At 41.5% G+C, this 20,755-nt stretch overlaps 1 protein-coding gene, 1 long non-coding RNA gene and 1 pseudogene across 2 annotated transcripts; 1 reads left to right on the forward strand and 2 right to left on the reverse strand.

Annotated features, from left to right (window-relative positions):
- Nucleotides 1-1,263: 1,263 nt before the first annotated feature.
- Nucleotides 1,264-3,124, forward strand: LOC125016048 (annotated as a pseudogene).
- A 9,909-nt stretch (nt 3,125-13,033) lies between these two features.
- Nucleotides 13,034-16,072, reverse strand: LOC125016308 (urokinase plasminogen activator surface receptor-like). The gene is made up of 5 exons (XM_047598741.1): nt 15,952-16,072; nt 14,097-14,213; nt 13,876-14,022; nt 13,629-13,739; nt 13,034-13,476 (listed from the first exon to the last, which is right to left on the reverse strand). Exons 1-5 carry the CDS (start codon nt 15,995-15,997, stop codon nt 13,277-13,279), a joined length of 621 nt encoding a protein of 206 aa, XP_047454697.1. The 5' UTR covers nt 15,998-16,072; the 3' UTR covers nt 13,034-13,276.
- On the reverse strand, nt 15,117-15,624 carry LOC125016314. Its single transcript, XR_007113674.1, has 3 exons — nt 15,535-15,624; nt 15,317-15,375; nt 15,117-15,192 (listed from the first exon to the last, which is right to left on the reverse strand). It is a non-coding gene; the product is annotated as an uncharacterized LOC125016314 (long non-coding RNA).
- Nucleotides 16,073-20,755: the final 4,683 nt, after the last annotated feature.

Below are 20,755 nucleotides of genomic sequence, written 5' to 3' on the forward strand. Positions count from 1 at the left end.
CTGCAACAGTTCCAGCTTCTCGGTGAAGGAACATGAGGTGATGTGCACACTGAAGGCAGTGAACCGGATGGAGTGACAGGGAGGGTCCTCAGAGAGTGTGCAGACCAGCTGGCTGGGGTCTTCACCAGGATCTTTAATGAGTCACTGTCCCAGTCCTTCATCCCACCATACCTGAAGTCGGCCACAATCGTCCTGCTGCGTAAAAAGACCACCATCAACAAACTTAACGACTACAGACCAGTTGCTCCGACTCCTGTGGTCACGAAGTGCTTCGAGAAACTGGTCCGACACCACATCACGTCCTGCCTCCCACCCGCATTTGACCCACTTCAATTTACATAAAGAGTAAACAGATCAACAGAGGATGCCATCTGAACAGTGCTCAACACCACCATCTCCTATCTGGAACTACAGGACACTCCCGGACAGACTGACAGAAAAACTGCTGGACATTGGACTCCCAGCCACCACCTGCTGCTGGATTAAAGACTTCCTCTCCAACCGTGTACAGACAGTCAGAGTCGGGCCCCATCTTTCAACAGCCCTCAGCCTCAACATTGGCTCCCCACAGGGCTGTGTACTCAGTCCTCTGCTCTACACTCTGTACACCCATGACTGTGTCAGCACCCACCCAGACAACATCATTGTTAAATTTGCAGACGACACCACCTTAGTGGGGCTAATTTCTGGTGGTGACGAGACTGTCTACAGGGAGGGGGTCCAGAGGCTGGTGGAGTGGTGTAATGACAACAACTTGGTCCTCAACACCTCAAAAACAAAGGAGATGATTGTGGACTACAGGAGGAGGAAGACTGACCTGCAGCCCATCTGCATTAACGGGGAGTCTGTGGAGAGGGTGCACAGCTTCAAGTTCCTGGGTGGAGCTGGAGCTCCAACACCTCACCAGTTGTGAAGAAAGCCTAGCAGCGGCTTCACTTTCTGAGGATCCTCAGGAGGATCAACCTAAAGAGGGAGCTGCTGACTGTCTTCTACCGCTGCTCCATTGAGAGTGTGCTGACATACTGTTTATGTATGTGGTTTTCCAGCTGCACCATGGCACATAGAAAGGCACTACAAATCGTCATTTATTGAATATTTATCTTTTGCACTGACGGGAGAGCTGTACCTCAATTTTGTTGTGCAATGTATATTGTTATATGCTACCGTGAAATGACAATAAAGACTCTAATCTAATCTAATCTAATCTAATCTCTGCGCAGAGAGCTCTGGAATTGATTTTGGAAGAGAGAGAAGTTTTTGATGATGAGCGAGAGGATTCAGAAGAAGCAGCCAGTTCCAAAACGAAGACGAGCCACAGGGCCAGGCCGTCAGCAGCCAGTCACAGGACCAGGCCATCAGCAGCCAGCCCCTGGACCAGAACAAGACAGTCAGCATGGATCAAGCGAGGAAATGTGGATGTCAAAAAATTCTGAAATTGAATGGTATTCTCGCCGAAGAAAAGAGCCACCCCGCAAGGCTGCCAATGTGATAAGGATGCAACTAGGGCCAACACGGATGGCAGTTACTCATACACAGGATATCAAGTCTTCTTTTGAGCTTTTCATCCCAGATTCCATCCAGAAAATTATTCTTGACTGCACTAATTTAGAAGGAAAACGTGTTTTTGGAGAGAGGTGGAAGGAAACGGACCAAGCCCATTTACATGCCTACTTTGGGGTTCTTATCCTTGCTGGAGTTTTCAGGTCCAAAAGGGAATCCGCAGAATCCCTGTGGGATGCAGAAGCTGGCAGAGAAATTTTCCGTGCAACAATGTCTCTGGAAAACTTTCACATAATTTCCAGGACTATCTGCTTTGACAACCGAAATGACAGACCAGCTCAACGGCAGAGAGACAAACTAGCTGCCATCAGGACAGCGTGGGACAAGTGGGTGCACTGCCTTCCCCTGCTGTACAACCCTGGGCCAAATATCACCATTGATGAACAGCTGATGCCATTTAGGGGTCGCTGCCCCTTTTGGCAGTACATCCAATCTTAACCTGCAAAGTATGGTATAAAGATCTGGGCTGCCTGTGATGCCACTTCCTCATATGCTTGGAACATACACGTCTACACAGGAAAACCTGTTGGAGAAGCCCCTGAGAAAAACCAAGGAATGAGAGTTGTTCTGGACATGTCTCAAGGACTCAGTGGACACAACATCACATGCGACATTTTTTTTTTTACCTCGCACAAGCTGTGACAGGAGCTCCTAAAGAAGAAGCTGATCATGGTGGGAACAATATGGAAAAACAAGCCAGAGCTCCCACCTCAACTTCTGACTTCACAGAACAGGCCTGTCAAGTCTTCCAAGTTTGTGTACACCGCTGATACATCCCTGGTATCCTATGTGCCAAAGAAAGGCAAGAATGTGGTACTCATGAGTACACTGCACGGGGATGGAAGAATCTGTGACCAGGAACATCACAAACAAGGGATCATCATGGATTATAATGCCACAAAAGGAGGGGTAGACAACATGGACAAGCTGGTGACGGCCTACAGCTGCAAACGGCGGACTCTACGCTGGCCGCTGGTGATATTCTTTGATATGTTGGAAATCTCAGCATACAACGCCTTTGTCATTTGGATGGCACTGAACCCAGAGTAGAACAGAGGGAAGCTCCAGAAGAGACGCCTCTTTCTCGAGGATCTGGGAAAGGCATTGGTGAGACCACAAATCGAGCAAAGACAACATGTCCCCAGAACCCCAGCCTCTGCAGCCATCATGAGGAGGATTCAAGAGGAGAATGCTGGTGCCCTGTCCACCCAACCTACAGAACCACAATCTGCAGAGCCTGAAGTAAGTGTGTGATGCTGTTACAGTACATGTCTGGCACTCATGTCTTGTGAGAGAGAGAGGTGTTAGTAAAATTCCTGATCTTTTCATTATTCTAGGTTGTGAACACCAGTAACAACAAGAAGCGATGCGAAGTGTGCGGACCCAAGATGGACAGAAAAACACAATATACATGCATCAAGTGCAAAAAGTATATCTGCAACACACACACAGTAAAACTCTGCCCCTCATGTGTTGTATAGGCTAGTGGTTAAAGGCCATGTGTTCCATGGGGCTGATGTGTTGTATTAACTGATATGTTTACTCAATGTGTTCATGTGTTCAGCTTGTGTTGTGCAAAGAAATAAAAGTCAGTAGTTTTGAAAAACATTGCTTCATTTGTAAATTTGTTTCCACTCATATCTTGATTTTAATAGATTTTCTTAAAATGTTTTAAAGAATAAGTTATAAATGTGATCTAACAAAGGTAAAGGGCAAATATTAACCATATATACTGTTTATACAGCTTGTAATTGGGATGAAGTAAACATCTGTTGAGTATTTTAACATAAAAGTGTTTGATTGTGAGGCATTAAAAACCACAAAATGCAACAGGTCCACCAGACCCACAAACACTGGCTGAATAACAACAATATGAACACCACATGACAGTTAAAAAGTGACAGTTTTGGTTTTTGGTCTTTTAATGAAACATATCTAGATATATAATAAACAAGATAAGCATGGAAACTTAAATGTCAATTATTTTCTACTGAGGCTCATTCAGTCACTAACACAATGTATTTACGTAGGAAAATGAGCGAATCAGTGCATCAACACTTACATTATTACCTTACGTAGCAGTTGACTAAAAATGTTATATACATTTCACCAAAACACCCCAATTTCATTAATTTCCAATGGGTTCTTCTTTCCTCCGTAGTGTGTATGGATGTGCATGTACAGCAACAGTGAAACTGTTGAATTTTTAGATCTGTGACCCTGTTCTTCATTCCCAAACACGCAGAGGAAAAATCACCAGGGAAAGGCCCACACAGGCCAAACACGGACATACACATGTAAATACATTTGTATGTGTTAAACTAATTTGCACATCAGTTTACAAATATGTGGATGGATTTGCATGAGCCAACCTGACCTGTGATGACTTGTTATTTGAAGATGATATAGCTGGTTTTATTTGAGTATTTCAGAGGCTGATTCAGGTTTATTTGTCAGTACTATGCCTGATGGACCGTTCACACTCTTCAGCAAACTGAACGAAAACCAGAGCCAATGTAACTAAACATTAAACCTGAAGTTTCTCGAAAGTTACCATTTAAAAAGTGACGGTTTTGGTTGTTTCCAGCTTTAAATCTCTTATAATTTCATAATGAAAAAAATGGATGCACTCTGTCAAAATCCAGTCATGGGGGTCTAACGTCCACAACTATGCTAGCAGTTATAAACTTTTAACCCTCCTGAAACTTTGAATGTCTTGTGATTATTATTATTTATTTTTGCTTCATATTTTACGACTTTTAACATGGACACTGACAAGGACACTGGCCCTGACATAATAAAGTTCACAACAGGGAACAGTTTAACTCAGCATCAATAGTCTGTGTGGGTGTGTGTATAGAGATGTTTTCCATTTGATGGATGAATATATTATAGTCTTACCCATCCATTTCTTATGGTGGTAATTTTTACCAGGAACACTAAAGGTGTAACTGTTTTTGCTACACCACTGAAACTTCAACAAAAGGGATGACCAACAGGTTTATATGTTAAATATACAATAAATTGTTAATCCGTCCCTCTAGTTGGAAGTGTGGTCCTTACTAGTGAAATGCTTGAATGAAGACAGAAGCCACTGTTGGAGCTCCTGTGATGTCATTCAGCCATTTTCCCTGTGCATGTGGATCAGGATGAGGTCATTTCTTGCTGAAGAAACCCCTTGGATGCCCAGATCTTGGTTTGTCTTCCAAGCTGTTGGTTTGTCTGTATTTCTGCAATGTATCCAACTGCTGCAGGACTGTATCTGCAATTCCTGCTGGTTTGGCGGCAGCTATACCCTTCCTTGCTGAGAATCTGTATCCTCAGGTGTGTTTTCTGCGTAACGTTCCTTGTTTTAGGCTTTTTTTGTCTCTGAAGAGCTTTCAAATGTACTGGTTTTATATAGACAAGAAGCACAGCAACAGAAAAATATGTCTTTTATTGAAAAGCGCGGCCTTCATAAGTGGATCACTAGTACCAAAGTGACCCACCACCAACGACTACTCAAACTGTCAAACCAATCAATTTTAGGTTTTTAATAGTTTTTTTTTTAACAATTCGTTTAGCATTTTGTCTGTGAAAGCAATTGCACATGAACACATAAGAGTGATTCTTAGCGCAACTGCACAGCTGTGGACAGGTTGGCCCTGCAAGAGAGCACAAAATCCCCTGCTGCAGCATGCCATCCACCAGTCAGTGTGCAGGAGTGGGTGACTCCACTCACCCTGGCAAACAGACTACTCAGCCTCCTCCCATCAGGCAGTTTCTTTCCAGAAGCTGTGAGACTCATAAACAATATACCAAAGACCTGACATGACCCCTGCAATCTACTGCTCTATGCAGTGCATTTGCTGAATTTGTATTGCATATTTTATTTTATTGCACTATTTTTCTATTCTTTATTTATTTATGCCCATGGCCCTGACAAACAAATTGCGTTTGTATGTGTAACAAATAAAGGACAATAAAGAACCTTGAACTTTTTTCACAGATGCATGGGGTGTCTGAAAACATTTTTCCACCACTGTACAATGATCACTATGGGGCAAAGGAAACAGTTACTGAGTTCACGTCAGTGCAGAAGCTGAGGCTTTCATATCGAGGAGGCAAAGAAAACTCCAAGGACTTGGACTGGGCACTGCAAATTCTTATTGTACAACACACTAAAAAACCCATGGCAAATTTGAACATGACACTTAAAAGAAAGTGTTAAGTTCACAATGTATTACAGTTGAGTATTAAAAGTGAAAGTTTGCTTTAGGATGTTCATACCTGGAAATTTGCTTTCAAATGGGCCTCCTGTGTGTAGCTTTGTCTCTCAGTGCATTTGTAAAGCTTGTTACTGTTTAAGGTAATGATGTCATTGTTGATTTTCTCTCAGATGCCTTGAAATTTGTGTCTTTTAATGAAGCATATCTAGATATATGATAAACAAGATAAGCATGAAAACTTAAATGTCAATTATTTTCTACTGAGGCTCATTCAGTCACTAACACAGTGTATTTACATAGAAAAATGGGCAAGTCAGTGCATCAACACTTACATTATTACCTTATGTAGCAGTTGACTAAAAATGTTATATTAATTTCACCAAAACACCCCAATTTCATTAATTTCCATTGGGTTCTTCTTTCTTCCGTAGTAGTGTGTATGCATGTGCGTGTACAGCAACAGTGAAACTGTTGAATTTTTAGATCTGTGACCCTGTTCTTCATTCCCAAACACGCAGAGGAAAAATCACCAGGGAAAGGCCCACACAGGTCAAACACGGACATACACATACAAATACATTTGTATGTGTTAAAGTAATTTACACATCAGTTTACAAATATGTGGATGGATTTGCATGAGCCAACCTGACCTGTGATGACTTGTTATTTGAAGATGATATAGCTGGTTTTATTTGAGTATTTCAGAGGCTGATTCAGGTTTATTTGTCAGTACTATGCCTGATGGACCGTTCACACTCTTCAGCAAACTGAACGAAAACCAGAGCCAATGTAACTAAACATTAAACCTGAAGTTTCTTGATAGTTACCGTTTAAAAAGTGACAGTTTTGATTTTTGTTTTCAAAATGCTCTGTTCAAGTTTCCAGCTTAAAATCTCTTATAATTTCATAATGAAAAAAGGGATGCCCTGTTTTAGCATTTCTACACAATTATCTTTTTGAGCGGTACAATCAGAATCTATTGGGACAAAAGAAAAAAAAGACGTAAAAGACAAATAAATATTTGTATGAACAGGCTTTAAAAGTATCTATAGGAGTATTACATTTTATAAAGGCACTTGTGTCTTGGGGGGTGGACTCAGAGGATGAGCTCCCTCCAGGGATTCCCTCAGCCACTGGCCTTCCAATATTCTGGTTTAGGGCTCCTCTGCCTCCATTAGAGGTGGCAGTGCTGGGACACCTCCCATCTTACGGGCATCTGCCTTCTGTCTTTAGGCTGAGTAGAAGTCTGTGTTAGTTTAAACAGGCTTAATTATTTAACAGAACCTGATATAGATGAGAAGACATTTATGTGTGTGAAAATAGCATTATGTTGTGGATAAAACAACTGCACAGTCAAATAGTCACTTAATATTTACTTTACAGTGTAAAACATGATCAAAATGAGGTCTCTCCATGCCGAGGTCTTACCTGTTTGAGCAATGTTTTTATATTTCATCTTAAGCTGCTGCCAACTGCACTTCTCCCCTGCGGGATTGCACCTGAATGAAATACATGAATAGGCTACCATTCAAGCAATTTCCCCAGTAATATTATTGTGATTACAAAGGACTACATTTAAACTTACGCACCGACCCGAGCTGCAATGTTCTCCCACATTGTCTCCCTCTCTGCAGTTACAGTGGTGTTGCACTTCTTTCTAAAAACGTGTTGAAACTCGTTGTATCAGCGCATTAGGATTTCCACTTCGTAGCCCTCCGCTTCCCCTGTTGCCATGGTGACTTGGCGAATCGGGCCTCCACTGATGCTGGCTTTTTATAGTTGTGGCGCACGCACTTAACTCCGGGTGAAATTACTCCGAGTTGATTAAACCACTCAAATCCGCTGTTCTGAAAATGGATGTGCTTCCTTGTGGTTTTGTCATGTCTGTCCATGTCATGTTTTGTTCATGTTTCCTATTTTCTGGATTTCCTGTCTTCTGCCTCCTTGTCCCTTGATTGTTCATTGGTTTCCCCTGGTTGATTGCCGTCTGTGTCTTATCTGTGCCTTCTCGTCCCTGAGTCCTCATGTGTATTTATAGCCCTGCCTTCCCTTTGTTCCTTGTCGTGTTGTTTAATGTCTCCACACCGTGGTTCCTTGTTCCATGTTCCCATGCCACGTTTCTTGATTCTTTTTGAGTATTGTATTTTGCACCCGCCTTGCTTGCAGCGCCTTTTGTTCACTATTATTATTATTTTGTTTGAACTTCGTGCCTCATTGTTAGTCCTGCATCTGGGTCCTCAACTCCTTCCATCCTGACATAACAACGTGACTAGCATGGACCCAGCAGACTTTATTTTCGATGAAGCAGAGCATAAAAGGCGAGTAATTTTCTATTATTAAGAACTTATGCTCGAGTACAAACCCTGGCTCACTCCTGAGTACCAGTCCCTTTTTGAGGGCACTTGCCTGGCCAGGAGGGCTCCGACTGGAAGGCATGGCCCTCATGGCCGCCAGGGAGGCAGACCTGCGGGAAGGCAGCTTCGGAAGGGCCTGTCTGCCTACCTCCTGGATGCCTCTGCTCCTGTCCCTGCCAGATGGTGGCACCTGCCTCAGCTCCAGTTCATGGCATGAGGGTGTACACCGCTTCAGCCCCTGTCTCTGCTTGGAGGGTGATCGCCACTGCTGCACCTGCCTCCACAACCCCAGTGCCCCACTGCACCCGCAATCCTGATTCTGAGGACCCCCGCAGTGAACCCAGTACCTGATCATGAGGAGCGGTTTGCTCCGGCAGTCCACGGCTACGTTCCTGAGCCGGTTGCTGCACCTGCAGCCCACGCCTATGTTCCCATTCAGGAGCCGATCGGCGCGCCATCTATCCATGCTCTTGTCGCCGAAACTGTGCCGGTAGACACGCCGGCAGTCCACGCCCACGATTCCGAGCAGCCCACCACATCTTCCCAGCCCCCTGGCCTCCCTCCGGAGCGGTCCACCAATTAGAACTTTTGAGACTCCATTGCACTTTCTTGTTTTGTTCCCCCCTTCCTTGCCCCCTCCGCCCGCCCAGGTCTAGACTATTTTGTTCTCGATTTTAATGGACATCTGGAAACCATCCTTTGAGGCATAATTATGACATAATTATTTTTTTCTCACAGTGAGTACAGCTTACCAGAAGGTGACTTTGAAGGGCTGCTCCTCCATGGTACTCTGCACAAACAAGGAATTTTTGCAGGGCATGGGAGTCCTTGGTGCAGAAATTTACTGGTGTCAGGAAGACTACTGCAACAGCGACAGCAGTGCAAGTACTCCAATTACTACTACAACTCCTAGTACAAGTTCTAGTACAAGTGCTGGCCTCATGCTGCTGGTGGCACCACTGATCTCTTTGGTTCTAAGCTGATTGCCAGTAATAACCAAGGTCTATTATGGTTGGAAATTAATGAAATGTTAGGTGTCACTGATAAATAAAAAACTAAACCAATTCCTGAAAAGCCTTTTTGAAAGCAACTCTTTGTTTGGGGGTCCTGTCTCACATATAAGCTTGCAATAGTAAATGTTCTGATGTTTTGCCATATAATTTAATGTCACCAAGTGGAATAAAGGTAAATGAAAACTACTGGATAAACAGTGTGAACAAATATATACACAATTAAGTTCATAAAGGTCTAAGTGTAATTCAGACTCAAAGTCTGGCACAGACAATTTAAAATTAAATAAAATAAATCAGCTTCTTCAGAAGAAATATAACATTTCTAGTTAAACCTTCTACTCGTGAATGTGCACATTTCCGGTTCCTTTCCAGATGCAGACACAGGATACAAATGTACAAATCGGCAGTACTCTGACAAACGTTTTTACCTGAATTTTAGTATTCTACCTAGTAATTATCATAGTATAAATCGTATATGCAAGTATTTATATATTTTATATATACTGCGCTATATTGAACAGAATCAGTCAAATAAGGAGTCTATCAAAGCATATATTAAAAAACCTGTTCAGAAAGGATTATTAAAACATGGCAAATTTGAATATGGAAAATAATTTGCACACATGTTAATTAATTTGCATGAGCGAACCTGACCTCAAGACACTGAATAAGGGTTGTAAGGTTGGACAGCATGTAATTTAGATAAGCACAGGAGCAGGTGGTTTCCTGTGCGTTTTGTTTCAGTTATCCCCGGTGTTATTGTGGCACCTCTGAAGATTAAAAACATTTCATTACTATTACAGTTTCATTTGATATCTGGGGTTTCTATCTACACTGGAATTAAGAGAAGGTGGAAAAAATTTATATTGAAAATGTGCTTCAGCAAATAAAAATTAAACAGACAGAAATGAACATCTATCCTCTCATTTTTCCACTTGTTGTGGTAATCCTCTGTTGTACTGTAACAAAAAAAATAAATAGAAAGTGTTAAGTTCACAATGTATTTCAGTTCAAGATTAAAAGTAAATGTTTGCTTTTGGATGTTCATACCTGGAAATTTGCTTTCAAATGGGCCTCCTGTGTGGAGCTTTGTCTCTCAGTGCATTTGTAAAGCTTGTTACTGTTTAAGGTAATGATGTCATTGTTGATTTCTCTCAGATGCCTTGAAATTTGTGTCTTTTGATGAAACATATCTAGATATATGATAAACAAGATAAGCATGAAAACTTAAATGTCAATTATTTTCTATTGGGGCTCATTCAGTCACTAACACAGTGTATTCAAATAGGAAAATGAGCAAGTCAGTGCATCAGCAGAAATGTAACACTTACATTATTACCTTATGAAGCAGCTGACTCCAAATGTTTTATTCATTTCACAAAAACACCGGAATTTTATTAATTCCCATTGGGTTCTTCTTTCCTGTGTAGTAGTGTGCATGTGTGAGCGTGTGCAGCAACAGTAAAACTATTGAACTGGATCTGTGACTCTGTCCTTCATTACCATACAACACAACACAGAGGAAAAATCCACAGGGAAAGAACCACAACGGTCACACTTACAGTGCATTTCTTACTATTTGCGCAGACGAACACAGGTGCAGTCAAATGAATTTGTATGTGTTAATTTAATTTGCACATCCATTTACAAATGTGAATATATGTGGAAGCTTTAAATCTCCTATAGTAATGTGATAATGAAAAAAGGATGCCCTCTGTCAAAATCAAGTCCTGTGGATCTAGCACCCACAACTACACCAGCAGTTATAAACTTTCAACCCTCCTGTTATCTTGGGGGTTAGACCCCATGCAATTTTTAATGTCTCATGATTAACATCATTTTTGCTTGCACATTGACACGGACGCTTGCCCTGACATAATAAAATGATCCACAACTTTTTATGTTAAATATACAATAAATTGTTAATCCGTCCCTCTAGTTGGAAGTGTGGTCCTTGCTAATGAAATGCTTGATGAAGACAGAAGCCACTGTTGGAGCTCCTGTGATGTCATTCAGCAGTTTTCCCTGTGTATGTGGATCAGGATGAGGTCATTTCTTGCTGAAGAAACCCCTTGGACACCCAGATGTTAAAGGACTTCATCCTCTGTATCCTCAGGTGTGTTTCCTGCATTACTTGATTTAACCTTTTTTTTGTCTCTTAAGAGCTTTCAAATTTACTGACTTAATGAGTCATCCTTCTTTCCAAAGCACATCATATGCTTTTTCAACATCAAAGCAGACAGCTATTACCACTTCCTTGTACTTTCCTGGTACTATACTATACTATTGGTACTATTATTGCTTGTTTCCACACTGAGGGAAGTTGACCCAAACCCTATTAAAGGACCTTAACACCATGGCTAGTGCATTCTCTGTCAACATTTTGTAGAATACACCATCTTTTCCCAATTTCAGTTCATTCATACCAGAAGCTTCTTCACAACTTGACCCAAGCTGAACAGTTGTTTCTCCTCTGTTGTCTGAAGTCACACTGAAATGCAAAGTGATCCTAATGACAAACTGCAGGCAGGTGTGTTCAGTCCCCTAATCAGCTGGTGTCAGTTTGGGGATTTCCCTCTCCTCAACAGGGAGGAAATACACTGCTCCACTCTTCCTGCAGGTGTCATGGTTTCTTTGATTTTGATTTATGATTCATGTCTTTGACTCAATAGACACAGAGTGTGCTTTTCTGAAAGAAACGTTTACCATATCACAGTCAGGAAGAAAATATCCAACTGGAGAAATATGTTTAAAAATAGCTTGATTTCTCATTTATTGTAGGATTACCAGTGTGCACTCTTCAAAGACACCCCAGAGACATTTTGGAAAAAGTCGCATGCTTCCAGTGTCTCTTATCAGTTGATATTCAGTGATACCCAAACTAGTGTATGTGCCCCATGCTTGTTTGCATTTAAACTTAGTTTCAATCAGGAAAAACTAAAATCAGCTGACTGATGTGTTCTGAGCAAGAATAGAGAGAGAGTGGAGCATGGGATTGTCTTCTTGATTCAAACGTCGCTTCATTTAAATTTCCTTTGCTTCATTTATTAAATAATTCAAAATGTCATAGTTGGCACTGTGATGAATTAAACCTCTTGTTTGTATTGTTTATGTTCACGTTCTAACCTTTTATGGACAGAATTTCTAGGCGTAGCCGGGTGGTGGAGGGTGTCGAGTTCGGTGATCAGAGGATCTCATCTCTGCTTTTTGCGGATGATGTGGTCCTCCTCATCAAACTATGACCTCCAGCTCTTACTAGGGGTGTTCGCAGCCAAGTGTGAAGCAGCTGGGATGAAGATCAGCACCTCCAAGTCTGAGGCCGTGGTCCTCAGTCAGAAAAGGGTGGAGTATTCACTCCGGGTCGGGGAAGAGGTCTTGCCTGAAAATGGAGGAGTTTAAGTATCCCAGAACCTTGTTCACAAGTGACGGTAGGGTGGAGATCGACGGATGGAATCGGAGTGGCGTCTGCAATGATAAACCAGTTTGTTGTGGTGAAGAGGGAGCTAAGCCAAAAGGCGAAGCTCTCAGTTTACCGGTTGATCTACGTTCCAACCTTCACCTATGGTCATGCACTTTGGGTAATGACAGAAAGAACAAGATCATGGATAGAAGTGACCGAAATGAGTTTCCTTCACAGGGTGGCCAGGCTCAGCGTTAGAGATAGGGTGAGGAGCTCAGTCACACAGGGGGAGCTCATAGTATGCTCCTGCATGTTGCTGAGATGGTTCGGACATCTAGTGAGGATGCCTCACGGACGGCTTTCGTTGGAGGTGTTCCACTGGAAGGAGGCCCCGGGCTCTCGTCTGGCCTGGGAGCGCCTGGCCTTATTGAAGCAATAAGATAAGATAATATACTTTATTGATCCCCACTTAGGGAATTCAAAATGTTTCACATAAAACACAGCAATAAAAACATTTATTCATTTACAGCCTCGAATAGTTGCAGAATTACATTAAATACTCAAATGACTCAAACAACCTAAAAATCATGTTTTTCTCAGACAGATCTATATCACAAGCAGAGAATATGTTTATTTTTTCCTGTTGGTCACATATCACTTAAGGTCATGTGTGAGGCAGTAAGTGCTACGAGTCTACACAGTGATGTGAAGCAAATCTGGGCAGTGATTCTTCTTTCTCCATCAGCTCAGAACCAAAGAGATCAGTGGTGCCACCAGCAGCATGAGGCCAGCACTTGTACTGCTGGCACTGTTGCAGTAGTCGCCCTGACAGCAGCTCATTTCTGCTCCAATGGTTCCCATCATCTGTGCAGATTCCTTGTTTGTGCAGATTACCTTGGAGGCGCAGCCCTTCAAAGTCACCATTTGGTCACCTGTACTCACTGAGAGAAAGACAATCATGTCAATGGGCTTTTTATCAGATTTTGTCATTAGAATCACTAAACATTTCTCTGCAGAGTATCTGCATCAAAGTGGTTTCAACTCTTCTTATTCTACACATAGGAGATGAAAGTTAATACAGTCGTCATGTTACCTGTTGCTGAGATGCAGTGGTCCTCATTCCCCAGGCAGTTTAGAGTTGTGGTGCTCGTTTGTCCATCACTACTGAAACACTTTCTACCATTTGGAACGGCTGGGGTGACCCCTGTGACATAAAATACATATTATTTAAAAACAACAACAACAACAAAAAAAAAAAACTCCTATAATAATTTGATCATTTGAACTAAGCATGACATATACACAAAAGCAAATATTTATATAATAGCTTTTTTCCCTACCTGAGGCAGGTTGGGTGTTGCAGAGGTTGGTGCTGCAACACTTGCTGGCAATTACGGTTCTGGAGACTCCAAAGTTGAGTGAGTGCTCTCCACACTCCTCTGGCAAAGCACATGATTTTTCTGTGACATTCAAAACTTCTGAACCACCTGCAACAAAACAGTAGTCATTGTAAATTAGGCCAGAGTCAAGAAGAAATAAGATGAAGTACAGAACACCATACCCGTATAAGACACAAGTCTTTGTACAGCACACTGATTCTTCTGTGAAGGACATTGTGTTGTTTCAGTGCAGGTTCCAGTCTGTCCTGGTGCACACTCATAACATATCAGGGTCCTGGCTGATGAAACAAAAAAATGAACACACCTGTTTTAAAAAATACAAGGATTTAAAAGTGAGTTAAACACTTTTATATATAGATGCAAATAAAAAGAGACTGAATCATCAGTGCACAACATGCAGAGACTCAAAATGAACAGCAGTAGATTCTAAAGGAAAATTACAGTACTTATTTTATTAAACAAAAAGTAAAAAAAAAAAAAAAAAAAACTCAGGGAGAAGCACAATCCCAAGGACCAGAATGAGGAGATACATGTTGTGATGGTGAGGTACAAGTGAGTTTTAGTTTGATTCTTAAAAATCTCCACTGCTAATTAAAAAAAATCAACTAATAACATCTTAAGTCCTACATCTCATGGTTACACTCTTGTTGAGGCTCTTTGTCAAAATCTAGATATAAAAGCTGAATTATTTTACTTTATTGGTTGGAGTTTTAATGTGCATTTTAACTTAATAACTTAAAATAAATAGAAGCTCACTTTGAGCTCAAACAAGACACATCCTACTCCATCACCACATTAACAGATACCGATAGTTTAAAGAAAAGAAAATCACGTACAAGTTTCACTGTTGCAGTAGTCGCCCTGACAGCAGTTAATGTCAGATAGGGGGCTATCTGTTAGTGAGCAGGCTGACTGGGAGATGCAGCCCTTCGCAGGCTCATTTCGGTCCACAGAGTCTGAGAGAAAGAAAACTGTGTCACTGGGTCAGATTTTATCGCATGAATCACTAAACATTTCTCTGCAGAGTATCTGTATCAAAGTGTCTTCAAAGGCTTCAAAGTTTTAATACTAGAATCAGTAAACACTTCTTAGTCTACATATAGATAATGAAATTTAATGCAGAAGTTGTAGAGTATGTAGTACCTAATGTTGTTGAGAAACAGCGGTCCTCTTCCCCCAGGCAGTTTAGAGTTTTGGTGCATGTTTGTCCGTCACAGGTGAAACACTTCCTGCCATTTTGAACGGGTGGAGTGACCTCTGTGAAATAAAATATATATATTAATACACACTACACACACACACACACACACACACACAACAACACACACACACACACAAAAGCAAATTTGTAGAATTTATTTATGTGTTTATTTTTTCCTACCTGGGACAGGTTGGCTGTTGCAGAGGTCGGTGCTGCAACACTTGGTGATAAATACGCCTCTGTAGTATCCATAGTTGACTGAGTGGTCACCACACTCCTCAGGTAAACGACATACTTTTCCAAATTCATGATAAAGTTCTAAACCGTCTGCAATGAGTTAGTAGTCACTGAAAATTGGCCCAGTGTCAAGAAGAAATAAGAAGTACAAAACACCATACCTTTATAATACACGATTCTTACTGCAGCACACTGATACTTCTCTGAAGGGCATTGTGTTATTGTTTCATTGCATTCGGTTCCATTCGGTCCTGATGTGCATTGATGGCATTGTAGAGTACTGGCTAATGAAACAAAAATGGCGACATAGAGAAGAGTTAAATCTACTTTCCCTCGTCTTCAAAGCATGAACACACCTGTTTTAAAAATATAAGCAATGCTTAAAAAGTGAGTTATATATACGTTTTCATATAGAAATGCAAATAAAAAGAGGCTGAATCATCTGTGCAAAAGAAGCTTCGAGAAGAATTTAAGATTCAAGAAGAATAGTAGTAAATACTAAAGAAGAATTACAGTACTAAAATCTTAAACATCAAAAGGTTAAAGAACAAACAAACAAACAAAAGAACAAAACTTACCTTCAGGGAGAAGCACAATCCCAAGGACCAGAGTGAGGAGATACATGTTGTGATGGTGAGGTACAAGTGAGTTTTAGTTTGATCTCTTAAAGGTATAAATAGTTCTCATGAGAAGGGGCTGGCTTCACCCTTCAAACCACACCTCCATTATTACTGATAGTGACAACACCTGACTCTGAACAATGAACATTGAACATTGTGAAAGTGAGGTTACTTGTTGATCATTAATTCATATAATGGTTTGTATTTTGTTCTTCTTACTGTGTAATTTTGAACCACAAAGATAGTGTTTCTGTTGAGGTAATTACCCTTCTGATGATTTACTGGACATAAGCACCTTGGAGTGAAGTAAGAGGAGACATTATCAAGTGTTTGATGTAAAAAAAAAATTGCCTTTTCCTATTTTTGTGTGACACATTGTAACAGGAATGCAGTTTAGTTAGAGGTGTACAGTTTTGGTCATCTTCGTGAACACTTATGCCTAGTGGCCATATGTATTCTTCACTTTGGGAAGCTACCCAATCACTATGAGAGATGAATATTTCTCTGTTATATTCACTGCAAAAGCTTGATCCCCTCTAAGGAGGGAACAGGGAACATACAGGACCATCAGCTCACCTGAGGGCTCTGGATGGACGATGCACGCTCAAAAGGTCAGAAAGGTATTCTCGGGCCAGTCCATTCAGAGAGTTAAAAACACATAAAAGAATCTTAAAATCAATCCTGTACCTAACTAGGAACCAATGAACAGAGGAAAGCACTGGTGTTATATGTTCTTGTTTCTTTGTCCCAGTTAGGAGACGAGCTGCTGTGTTCTGGACAAGCTGGAGATGGTTGAGCTCTGATCGACTGGGAGTGTACCTATGTTCCCCAGGTCCTATGTTCCCTGGGTCCCTAACCCTGTCCCTAACCCTAACCCTAACCCTAACCCTAACCATTTAATGTCCCTCACACAATTGGACACAACATGAAGAGATTCCAAAGGAGGGACCTTTAGCGGCAAGCACACATGCACATCATCAGCAAAGCAATGAAAAGGAGTACCATGTTTCCCCCCAGGGTTAGAGTATGCAGTGACAACAGTAGAGGTAGAACAGTAGACTGAGGTCAGAGTGGCATCAGAGGAGGAAAACTGTCCCAAATGCACTCAGAAGGATCTGTCTGTGAGGTAAGATTTAAACCGACCTAACGCAGTTCCTTTGATGCCTACGCAGTGCTTGAGGCGTGACCCACTGTGTCAAACGCTACTGTTAGGTCTAAAAGAATTAAAAATGCACAATTGCCAGAGTCAAGATTTAAAAGAAGATTGTTAAAAACTTTTAAAAGAGCAGTTTCAGTGCTGTGAAGAGGCTAAAAACCAGACTGAAACAGTTCACCAACAGTATCCTGATTCTTGGTTAAGAACAACTTTCTCTAAAACCTTGGAAATAAAAGTGAGTTTGTAAATTGGCCTGAAATTAGACCGAATTTTCTTTTTTAAAAGAGGCTGCACAGTGGCACGTTTAAAGGAGGATGGGACACACCCAGAGCCAAGGCACAGAATTATAAGACACAAAATAAAAGACCCAAATGAGCTAAAAAACCTTTTTGAACATACAGGATGGGATGCTGTCAGATGGGCAGTTAGCAGGACGTAGGTGTTCAACTATTTCACTGAGTGCAGAAAGTGAAACAGGCTCAAACTGGTTGAAAAGAGCTGAGCTCGCTTTTGGAATGGAGGGGTTCTGGGCAGGCTGAGGGAGTGGGGACTTAAGAGCAGAAATCTTATTCACAAAGAACTGCAAAAAGTCCTCACACAGAGAAGAAGAGAGTTCAACAGAGACAGCATCTAAAGACTCAAATACATTAAAAAGAACCTGAGGTTTGTGAGCGTTTTTGGAGACAAACAAGGAAGAATATTCAGCTTTAACAGCTTTAACAGCAAGCTGGTAAGTGAAAAGACAATTACCTAGGCGATCCCTAGAAATCTGGAGATTGTCCTTTTTCCACTTTTTCTCCGCTGGTCTATATGTGCGTCTGAGTCTGTGGCTTTACCCGCTTTAAAGTCATCCATGCAATAGAGTCTAAAATGACAATTATTGCAGCAATCAGACACATCAACTGACCTCAGCTGAGCTTCGAGTCTAACTTAGCCGAGATAGATGGGAAGACACCTAAGGAACATTGGGATTTCATCGAAGCGTGGAGAAGATTCCACCAACGGATCACACCAGCCGAGCACCCCAGCGCCATCTTGCCACAATGAATTCTACAAACATATTTCAGAATTTTTCATGTGCTGTATGTTTCGTATGTGTTTTCCCTACAAAGGGAAAGGAACAATAATCAATCTGCACACCAGTTCCAGTCCATCTTCCACTGCCTGATTGTTTGGTGTCAGTCAGACAATGTGCAGCAGACGTGTCCTCTGTCCTCCGACAGCATTTCAGCTCCGAGGCACCGAAGATGTTTTCTTGCTCAGGGAACACATTGATAACCATCATTCAAACTTGTTGTCATTGGTTATGTCCATGTTCCTTAAAATAAACCTTCACCACATCACCAACTCACCTCTCTTACACTGCAGGCAGTGTAAGGCAGTAAAAGAAATATGCTATTCAAACCTGTCCTCTTTCAATGGTTCAATAGGCTCAAACCCTTTAACTAAGGAATAGATAAGATTACTCTCTTACACTGCAGGCAGTGTAAGGCAGTAAAAGAAATATGCTATTCAAACCTGTCCTCTTTCAATGGTTCAATAGGCTCAAACCCTTTAACTAAGGAATAGATAAGATTATTAGATTGCATAAAATAAATAAGACAAACAGGTGAGTGAATGGAGCTGATGACCAGTCCAAGATGGCGGCCACACAGCTCGTCAGCTCCATAGACACACTACATATACATATGTGTATATTGTCAGTTCCTACAGGTGGTAGCAACGAATGCGGTGTCTACTCTTTATTATGTTTATGGGAGCCAAAGCAAACAACTTCAGACCAGGAGGCTGAGGAGCTTAGTGCCATACACCGACACACGGTGACCTCAGACACTGAGCATCCGACCGTGTGGCAGACAGGCACGGTCAAGCGATGTATCACTTCCTCCAAATATCTGAGTGTCGACGTTTGAACCGGTGTATGACACTAAATGCAACAGGCTCAGACACGGCTCACTGCAAAAGATAAATAGTCCTGACCGACAGCGTTACTTTCTGACACATCAGTTCAGCGCCTCGGCTTCTGTCTGCCATTGCTGCGCCATTTCTAATCAGACTACAAGGCTGGTTTTGAAGACCAAGGCATGTGCAGTCAGGCCGTGCACTCATCGATCAACCAATAGGAGGTATTCAGCCAGTGTGGACAGCCCCCTCATCTGAATAACATTTTGTTGTGCATGTGAAGTAAATATATAAATCAATAAATAAATGGATAAATAAATAATTAAATATCATTTATGTCATATTTTTGGGTATTTATTTAATTATTTATGGCAGGATTTATTTGTTTGTCATTGTTAATATTTTTTTTATTATGTCAGTTGTCTCATATCGCATATCATCAACATTGGCCTTCTCCTTGACCTCTCACATCACAGTGTTTTCATCCAACAACTGCAGCTCTCCAATTTTCTCTTTTGGACCCCTCTGTAAACCTTAGAGATGGTGTGTATCCTCGGAACCAACAACAATACCAGCTTCAAGCACTTAATCAATTTTCTCCTTTGATGCTCAGTTTTAACTTCAGCAAGCTGTCTTGATCACCTCTACATGCCTAAATGCACTGAATTGCAGTCATGTGATGTGACTTATTAGGCATTTGTGTTAACAGATAATTGAACAGGTGTGCCTAATGAAGTGGCCGGTGAGTTTCATATTGCGCATATACTGTATATACTATCCCACACACAAGTGAACAGTACATCATTCTCATTGTTTTGCAATTTAAAACATACTTGACTTTGTTCAAAATACTCCATCCCAGATACAGGCTGCAGAGTGAAACCTGCAAAATCAACAACAAGGAAGACGAGAAGAGAAATGTGGGTGGGATGACAAGATTCAGAGGTCCCCACTAGCGTCTCACAGAAGTGTGTAGTTGATGTGTATGTTTTTTAATTAGTGCTCATTGAACACAGATAAAAACACTGAAGCAGTCTATGCAACCCTCTGCCTCTGTTGATACACAAACCTTACTTAAGATCATACTGGTTTTTGCATTTTTGCTACAATTTCATGAAGACATGCAGAGAAGACTTTTTTCTGGCTTTTCTCTTTCAGTCTGGATACAGACTCACCAACTTGTGGTTGTGACCCTTAAACCATGCCACTTCCTCTGTGCTCAACTTCCTGTTGAGCTCAGTGCTTTTGCTTAGATGTTCTCTCCTCTGGACTGTGGGGGGTGAAGAGTGAGTGAGGGACCGTAGAGAAGAACAACAAGAGGGAGAAGTAGGTTTTGAGCAGTAAATCTCATCTTCTCATATTCTACTACTGCTTATCCTCCCTAGGGTTGCGGGGGTCCTTGGAGCCTATCCCAGCTGTCAACGGGCGGGAGGCAGAGTACGGTTTTGTATGAGGAAGTTTTTCAGACATCCCTCAGAAAGAGGACAAGGTGTTGCTACTAAAACATGAGACTGATTCTGGCTTCCATAACATAACAAGCCCAGTCCCATTATTTAATCATTCACAATGATAAACAAGAAAAGCTCAGGCAGCTCAAAATGTGCTGCTCACACCACACATCTGGATGCAGGTGCACACACTGGTGTGGCAACAAAAAATATAAAGGTCTCGTTGCTTTTTGTGATAAATACTGATGCATCTATA

The sequence above is a fragment of the Mugil cephalus genome, chromosome 11 (genome assembly GCF_022458985.1).
Source record: "Mugil cephalus isolate CIBA_MC_2020 chromosome 11, CIBA_Mcephalus_1.1, whole genome shotgun sequence".
Taxonomy (NCBI): Eukaryota; Metazoa; Chordata; class Actinopteri; order Mugiliformes; family Mugilidae; genus Mugil; species Mugil cephalus.

What these genes read in the sequence shown, in the direction of transcription:
- LOC125016308 (XM_047598741.1), bottom strand. Translation starts at nt 15,997, where the DNA reads ATGTATCTCCTCACTCTGGTCCTTGGGATTGTGCTTCTCCCTGAAG. An exon ending in GATTGTGCTTCTCCCTGAAG is followed by an intron (nt 14,214 to 15,951) that starts GTAAGTTTTGTT and finishes TTGTTTCATCAG; the next exon opens with CCAGGACCCTGATATGTTAT. An exon ending in AAGACTTGTGTCTTATACGG is followed by an intron (nt 14,023 to 14,096) that starts GTATGGTGTTCT and finishes GTTTTGTTGCAG; the next exon opens with GTGGTTCAGAAGTTTTGAAT.